The sequence below is a fragment of the Octopus bimaculoides genome, chromosome 4 (genome assembly GCF_001194135.2).
Source record: "Octopus bimaculoides isolate UCB-OBI-ISO-001 chromosome 4, ASM119413v2, whole genome shotgun sequence".
Lineage (NCBI taxonomy): Eukaryota > Metazoa > Mollusca > Cephalopoda > Octopoda > Octopodidae > Octopus > Octopus bimaculoides.
The window spans coordinates 102,179,072-102,188,277 of NC_068984.1; the positions used below are offsets into that span (position 1 = coordinate 102,179,072).

Sequence of the window (9,206 nt, forward strand, 5' to 3'; positions counted from 1 at the left end):
GCATCACATCTTTATTTAATTTATATTTGGTTCATTAAACATTGATGATGGTGGTGTTGATAAATAGAATTTGAACACAAATTTAATCTATGATTGGATGCAAATGTTGCTCTAGAAGCAAATCATTCATATTTTAATCTAAGTAGTCATTTCTCACCAATCATTGCTTCCAATTCACACCACTTTGTATAGCAGTTAATGTCAATAATGTAAACTTTTGGGGGATTTTGGAATATTCTTTGACAATGGGCTCTTAGATGTTTGCTGAGTGTCGAAAACAAATAACAATTATTCCCTTGAGAGAGAAAATATTTCCAAAGTCTATGTTTTCCAATGATTTAGCTAATCTTTGTGATACTGTTTGAAAGTCTGGCATTATTACACTATCTGTATGTGAATCATTAATTAGAATAATAAGATTTTAGAAGCTTGGTGTGCAGAATATATAAACTACACATTTTATTTATGCATCCAGGATTTAATAAATATGTGTACAGAATAAAAGAAACTGCACACATTATATTTGTTTTCGACATTGTATTGACTTATTTATCATTCATTAGGCCCATGTTTGAAAAGGACTGGTGTTAATTGACCAAATTAAAACTAATGTATTACTGGTAGGCAACGATGAAACAAATTAACCTCAAGTTAGGAGGATCCTCAGCATTAGATAACAAGGCAAAATTCCCGGCATAGAATTGCTCTGGAGTCTACTCCATACTTAGATCTAGACAACTCAGATGGCTAAGGTATGTTACACAAGTGGATGACTCAAGAATCCCCCAAAAAGTGTTGTATAGAGAATTAGCAAATGAAAGGAGTATAGGACATCCAAAGCTGTGCTTTTAGGACTAATGTAGAACTACATTGAAAGAGTTATCTATTTATGAAGAAAAATGGAAAGAGTCAGCAGAGGACCACAGCAAGTGGAGATCAGCTGTGCATAGAGGAGCCAAAGCTTTTGAAGACATCTGCATTGAATATAGGTAGGAGGCAAGACAAAATTATAAGTGTATAACAGTGATAGACACTTCTGCCTCAACCTTGCTCTACAACGTTGAGGCAGAAGTATGTTTAATTATCTTTGTTGTTTTTACGAGATTTGTTTACAACAAATCTTTTAGAATAATATATGTAATTATATAGAAAATGACTAATGAACATATAATAAACTGATTTGTTATGTAATTATTTAGATTATTAAGTAAATAGTAGTTGAAGGCTATATAGTTATAAATTATATGTAAATATTGAGCAATGTTAAAGTAATATCTACAACAGGTATTGTCAAAGATCATGATGCATGTGCTTAGGGTTTATCAGCTATGAAAGGTACTGTCTGGGAAGAGGTTAATTGAAGTTGGACACAAGAATTGAAGAAGTTATTGTCTCAACAATACCATTGACCAATGAGAAAAATGTCAAAGATACATAAAGTTAATTGCTGGTATTCAGAAATAATTGTGAAATAATATTATAAGCAGACAGTACTGGGATGACAAAGACTGCTGTATATTTACCGAATGGCTAATGTAATACCATGAAGTTGCTGTGGAGACAGATTAGGACAAAAATCTGTAAGGAGAGAAAGAAAATATTATTGAATAGATAATAATAATAAGACACAAGATGTCAAAATATCGTTCACTAGATGGCAATGGCACTCTTCTTTTCATTTTGATTTTAATAATAATAATAATAATAATAATAATAACAATAATAATAATAATAATAATAATAAGGGGATGTCAGAAACATCTAGACAATATCCCAGGAGAACCATGTTTAAAAGAAATCCAAAAGATTGTGCTGACAAGTACTGCCCACATCCTTACAAAAACCCTATCAATTTAGATGTCTGTGTTGTATTACATGGGGATATTTCACTACTGCCCCTGCCACTTCCCCTCCCCAAGCTTTCAGTCATACTGTAACATCTCTTATCCTTCACTTGCGCTAGGACGCTAGGTATGCCTCGGCAAGTGATTGCAACAGACTTTAGATTAAAAGAAATAGCCGCCACCAGCCAGCATACATTTATTTCGGTGGGATGGGGGGGGGGCATCTCTCCAATTTTAATTTTCGTCATGTGCCGACCAAGGTATGTCAGCACAAGCATTAATTCATCTGTTTTTAGGGGCTCAGTGGAATGCTGTCTTGCTTCCTTCTCTGTTGCTAAATGCACTTCCACCATACTGAAGTGTTTTCCTCTTGTCACATAGGTTTCGTTGGTCCAGATCGGTCTGAGGGCCATTTCCAACTGTTGTTGGCTGGCTCATTCTAGCCTTTTCTTCTTGATGTTTAAAACTCTGTATATTACTGATTTTCAATCCACCTCCTTGATTAATTCCTGAGGAGTGCTAAGGAAGACATTGTTTCCTTCCTTCCTTAACAACTCCTTTACATTTTGTAGTTCATTTTTTGTGAAATTCAACATTTCTTTTGTCTGCTTTGCTGCTGAGGCGAAACCGTTGCCGCTAGATTTGCTGTTCGTGTTTGTGGTGTCAGTGTCATTCTTTTTTGTTTCTTTTCTTTCTTCCTCCTTCTCATTTTCAAGAACAATTTCTTGGTTTGCTATATTTTCTTTGTTGTTGTTGGTGCTGGTGTTGGCATTGCTGCTAGTGATTGTGCTGCTTAGAGGGAGGGAAATCTTGATTGTCAGAACAGCCACTGCCACTCACCTCAACAGAAAAAGCTATCTTGTTTTTTTTCGTCAAACGAAAAAAATAAAATGTTTTTTAAATGGACAAAAAGTCCAAAATTCACCCCTAAAAGGGGGGAATTTTTCTGCACACCAAAAGGGGTTCGGAAAGCAAAAACCAACAAACAAACAGTCAATAAACTTGATAAAATAACAACAAATTTCAAACTGATGGAGCTGAGAAAAACACGTCTTACGATGATGACGACGATGACAACAACAATAATAATAAAGACTGAGCTAAAATCTGATATAGTGGAAATATGAAACACCGACAGCTGAGAACAAGTGATGGCAAGACACTTAGATAAAACTTAAATAGAAAGAAAAAAAAAATCAAATTAATACATAAATTAAAAATTGGGAATTAACTCAACAAACCTGATATTGTCTGAGATACTTCAGTTGAAGTAGATTCTAGTAGCACTAATATAGTTTGTTCTAGAAGTTGCTGGTTCACTGAAGAATAATTGATAATAACAGAGTTATAATAAGGTGAGATGTGGGTAATGATCACATGCATGCACACACATAAATTAAGGTATACATAATAGCATGTAAATAAATATTAGGTTGAAATAGCACCTAAATAAACATAAGGTTCTGACAGATTAATGATGTTTGTTAAAAGAGAGAGAGAAGGAGGGAGGAAGGGCAGTAATCCTTTTTTGGATAGAAAATGTTGATGGCCATTTGATTTTTTCTTTCCAATAGGGTTTTCAGACCTAATATTTATAAAAAGGGTAATCAGGGTAAAGACTCCCTTCAGTTACAAAAAATGGCCATGAGATTGCACCTAAAAAGTCCTCCTCCAAGGCACATGTCTGGGCAAGGTTGTTTATGGAAGACCAGAAGTTGCATTTGCATGCCAGCCTCCCCTCTCTATGTCACCAATGTTATCCAAGAGCAAGGCAAAGGCACCTGTGATGTTGCAACTCATTTCTACAGCTGAGTGAAATGGAGCAACATGAAATAAAGTGTCCTGCTCAAGAACACAACCCATAACCTGGTCCAGGAATCAAACTCACTACCTCATGACTGTGAGCCCAACACTCTAACCACTGAGCAATGCCCTCCACTAGAAATAACAGTATTAATGATGTTTGTTGAGAGAGAAGGTAGTAATCTGTTTTGGGATAGAAAATGTTGATGACTGCTTTGACGTTTTCTTTCTAAAAAGTTTTCCAACCTAATGTTTATATGCTGTTATTTATAGCTTTATGTGATGTGCTTTGTGAGCCAATATTTCAAAAATAATTATTTCATGCACTCTTGAGAGTTTATAAGTTCTTATGACCTCAACTACACACACATAAATTATTTTGACTTGGCACAATGCTGTAGTTTGAAGGTGAAGAGTGTGATATATTACTGGTACATAACAATTCCACAGACGCCAACTGTGGAAAGATTTTACTTAAGGATGTTGGGAGATAACATTAAATACAGTACATAGTTTAGTCTGGCACTGTACAATTTTGGCAACTTACAACCTTTATACATCCAATAAAAGCAAATCTTCCCTTTTGGAGCTGGCATGCTACGTCTCGGACACATGGCATCTTCACAGGAATAAATGACTTAGTTGTTTTTTTCCCAGAGAAGTATGAAGTAGAAAAAAAAAGTTTTCTTTTTATTTATTTATTTTTCTGAAACACCTCAGACAAGTGTCTTCTACTATAGCCCTGGGTCAACCAAAATTTTGTGAGTGAGCTTGGTAGATGGAAACTGAAAAAAAGCCCTTCATGTATATGTGTGTGTTTGTGTTTGTCCCATCTTGCATTGACAATATCACCTTCCTACAACTGATGTGGTTTCTTTCCAATCTGTGAATTACATGTATGTCCATAGGGAAATATGACCTTGTTTGAAAACAGGTAAGGGTTAGCAACAGGAAGGGCATACAGCCATAGAAAATTTGCCTCAACAAAATTTGTCTGCTTCATGCAGGTTTGGAAAAGTGAGGCGCAGGAGTGGCTGTGTGGTAAGTAGCTTGCTTACCAACCACATGGTTCCGGGTTCAGTCCCACTGCGTGGCATCTTGGGCAAGTGTCTTCTACTATAGTCTCGGGCTGACCAAAGCCTTGTTAGTGGATTTGGTAGATGGAAACTGAAAGAAGCCCATCATATATATGTATATATATATATATATATATATGTGTGTGTTTGTGTGTCTGTGTTTGTCCCCCTAGCATTGCTTGACAACCGATGCTGGTGTGTTTATGTCCCCATCACTTAGTGGTTCGGCAAAAGAGACCGATAGAACAAGTACTGGACTTACAAAGAACAAGTCCCGGGGTTGATTTGCTCAACTAAAAGTGGTGCTCCAGCATGGCCACAGTCAAATGACTGAAACAAGTAAAAGAGTAAAAGAGTATTAAGATGATGATGATTTTTCTTTTTTTCTAATGAATATGAAGCTAAAAAAACAACAAGATTTTTAGGTCTGTTATTCTTAGGGTCCTCATTTTTCTGAAGAACATTAGTAATGTAAAGTGAAAAGAAAGAGCCAGAAATGAGAATGAAAAATGAGTTGTAGACTTGGTTTGTTGGAGCTTACCTGCTATTTATCAGTGCCTGCAGATTTACATAAAAACACATGTGCAAACATACAACAAGACACAAACGCACTTTAACAACACAGAGACACACATGCTCACACAGCAACACACATAAACATACAATGAAAATACAAACACGCACCTTTAACAAGAAACACATGCTTCCACTCACAGCAATGTAAACATTCACAATAACACTCACACAATACCACAGAGACATCAGTAATATTTCTGCAACAGTGTGGCAAATAGTCAGCAGTGATGGTAATCTGGTTAGTTACAATGGCACACACACCATACACATACGCACATACACACACCACAGACATGCACATGCACACGCACACACCACAGACACACAATATGTCTTTGTCACTGTGGTTAGAAAATTGTGGATCAGAAGTACATAATTGAGTTAAATAGTAGAAATATCTGTTGATATTCTGACAGTATTAATGATGTTTGTAGAGAGAGGGAGAGGGAGAAAGAGAGAGAGAAGAAGAGAGACACAGAGAGAGAAGGAGAGAGAGAGAGAGAGGGGGGAGATAAATAGATAGATAGAGAGACAGAGGGAGAGAGACAGGGCAGTAATGTTGAAAGTTGATAAATGTTGCAATGGCCTAATACCATCAACTGAAGAATAAGTACAGCTCTCTCTCTCTCTCTCTCTCTCTCTCTGTGCATGCGTGTGTGTGTGTGTGTGCGTGTGTGTGTGTGTTGTGGTTTGTGAGCTCAGTCTCTGATACAGCATTTGCTTGAACTCAACTCAGCCTGGATCAAGTAGAATATATTCCAGTTGTGACCAATCTACTTTTGTTTTTTTAGAGCATAGTGTATCTAAGACTTCATAATCCACTGAGTCTGTCTATTTTTTTTGTAAAGATATTGATGTGATTTAAAGGACCTCTGACTACTGTTACTAGCAGATTGATCAATTTCACTGAAGCTTTCTCTCTGGTACGTTACATTATTAATCGTTAAGAACTTCATTAAACATTAAGTTCTATATGTGATTGTTATTGTTTAATTCCAGGTCAGCTCTGAATGAGCAGGCCTATAATCAAAAGGTATTTCAGCTGTGCCCCTCCTATCATAAATTGAGTCATACTATATACAGGACAATCTTGTCAATGTATTCTCCATAGTACATGTAGGATTACATGATCAATGTGTACCCATGATACATGTAATACATTATCAATGTGTCCCGTCTGTGTAGAACAATGTTATCAAAGTGTCTCCCACATGCAGGACAACACTATCAGTGTGCCCCCAACATGTAGCACATTATCGATATGTACCTGAAGTGTTGGATATCATGATCAATGTGTTCCCTATAGGATGACTGTATCCTATGACTGTATGTAGGATGACTGTATCCCTGTAGCTACTAGATACAGAGTATCTACAATTGTATCATCCGATAATTCCTTTCTTCCTTTTATGATAGTAGAGTGTAATTTGAAGGAGAATTGACTGCTTTTGGAGAAGGTCAAGTAAACTTAGCATAAGAACCCTTCTTATTTATTTGTTGAAATGACTGATGTTATGAAGAGCATACAGTTGTAAAATATATTTAAAAATTTTAATGAAAATATTAAGATTTGAAAAATACATCATTTACATTAGAAGGAAAATAATGGTGTTAAAAATATGTTATCATTTGATTAAGGCAATGGAAGGGCCATAGCATTTAACCCTTTAGCATTTAAACTGGCCACATCTGGCACAAATATGCTACCTGTTTTATGTTCTAACCAGCTAGGTCCAGCCTGTTACACCTACTCTTCAATGCCATTCTAAACATATACAATCACATCTAAATTTCAAAGCTATGATTAATTTAAAACAGTTTGAATGAAAAAGCATTACATTTGATAGAATAATTTGAATGCTAAAGGATTAAAGGTCCTTCAAAACCTGGTAAATATTAATAAAAGTATGATAATGCTGAAGGTACAGAGAGCACTACATTTCAGCATAAAGTATAGGGGTGGATGGGTTAATGTACAATAGAGGTGACACAATGGGGGAGGGTTTGTTGCAGAACATGGGTTTATATACAGAGGTGTTATTCAGTCAGCGAGTTCAGAGAAGATCATGGCAGTCTCTGATAAAGAGACTCAGGGAGAAGTCAGAGGAAAGTGGTGGAAGAGTGGGTAAATAAAGAAAGGAATTCAAAAGGTGATGGTGACAGCACCATCCTAAATGTTCATATGCGTATGTGCATTACATTTGATTTAACAAATTAAGTCTGAATATATTCAATTAATGTAAACAAATAAGACATGAGATGGAAACAAATAAACAAGCAAATAACACAAAACTCACCAGTCCGCTGTATATGCTGAGGTTTAGTAGAGAGAATATTGCAAAATACTTCCTGCATTTCAGTCAACCATTCCATGGAAGGTGGAACATCTTGGTCGGGCAATAATTTTAGCAAGTCAGGATCTATAATTAAATGAGCACCTGATTAGATAGAGAATTAGTTTTGATGAGATGAAGTTTGGTGTAACTGACACTCTCTTTCTAATCAGAAAAATCCAGAGGAAATTCTTAGAAAGGAGTAAAACCTATATGTATTATCTTTTAACCTTGAGAAGACATTGACAAATTAGCATAATTTGTGGTCTGGTAAAATGCACTCATGACGATGCCATGTACAATGCATGTGTCAGTGTCATGTAAAATGCACTTGTGCCAGTGGCATGTAAAAAGAACCCGTCACACTCTGTAAAGTGGTTGGCATTAGGAAGGTCATCCAGCCAAAACAGACAATTGGAGCCTTGACAGCTCCTGTCAAACTGTCCAACCCGTACCAGCATGGAAAATGGACGTTAAATGATGATGATGATGATGGTTATTAAGAAAAACAACTAGTTGCAGATAGTTTGTGAGAGCTATGGATGCCACGAACAGAAATGTCAGCAAGGTTGAGAGTTAGCAAAGAGTTCAGCAAGGAATTTAGTGTGCAGATAGGAGCCCATCAAGACCGACTTTTCAGTCTCCTCTTGTTATAACAATTCTCAAGTCTTTAACAAGAGTTTAGGACCAATTATCAATGGGGATTTTTGTATGCTGATGACATGTTCTGCAGAATCTGACAAAAAAAAAATTGAGAAGAAATTCCAAACATGGCACTAACACCTAGAATTGAGAGGCCTCAATACAAACCTAGCAATGGTAAATGTTTTAGCAGAAATCAAACATGAGATAGCTTGTTCAATTTGCAGAAGGGAGTAAGTTGGGACTCTGTATGGTGAGTCAAAAGTTGGAACTGTAGATGCAAAAGAGATGCAGTGAGATCACAGGCAGACTGGCTGAGATGATGTCATACATAATAGATGCTCAGGAGTAATTAACAGTCAGAGCACTTATGAAATAAATTATTATAAATGTTCTGGATAGAAGGATCCCAGGAAGCAGTTGATTCATTACCTTAATGTGTTAATTAATAGAATGTTCTTAAAGTGACATAGTCTATGTTGGAATGGAGTAGACAAACCTTGAGGGAACAGAACATTATATGACACTTGTGAAACACGCAATGAATGCAACAGATGTGTGAAGTGAACATGTTCTGCTGGATGTGTAATGTTAGTGTGCTCTGTTGAACAAAAATGAATTGAGAAACCCACCAACTAAAAGAAAAAAAAACCCCAAAGAAACCCCAGTATGATAGAAATCAGATGTAATATACAAGAAAGGAGATTGCACTGGTATGATCATGTGATCAATGTGGAGGATGGCAGTTACGTAATGAAACAGCAAGCCATACAAGTGGAAGGAATCAGTGGATGAGGAACACTGAGGAAGATTTGGAAAAAAAGTGGTAAAACTTTACAACGGACCACAAATAGTGAGATGTTGTGTTTGGAGAAAATTTGTACATATATACATACATACATACATACATACATACATACATACATATATAT

General features: G+C 36.2%; 1 protein-coding gene across 1 annotated transcript in view; it reads right to left on the bottom strand.

The window, feature by feature from the left end:
- LOC106883773 (protein broad-minded) overlaps positions 1-9,206 on the bottom strand; it is a 264,423-nt gene that overhangs the window by 14,121 nt on the left and 241,096 nt on the right. The window contains exons 27-29 of the mRNA XM_052967655.1: positions 7,597-7,719; positions 3,086-3,163; positions 1,524-1,578 (exon numbers count right to left, since the gene is read on the bottom strand). Coding sequence (XP_052823615.1) covers positions 1,524-1,578; positions 3,086-3,163; positions 7,597-7,719 — 256 coding nt within the window. The remainder of the gene's footprint in view (positions 1-1,523; positions 1,579-3,085; positions 3,164-7,596; positions 7,720-9,206) is intronic.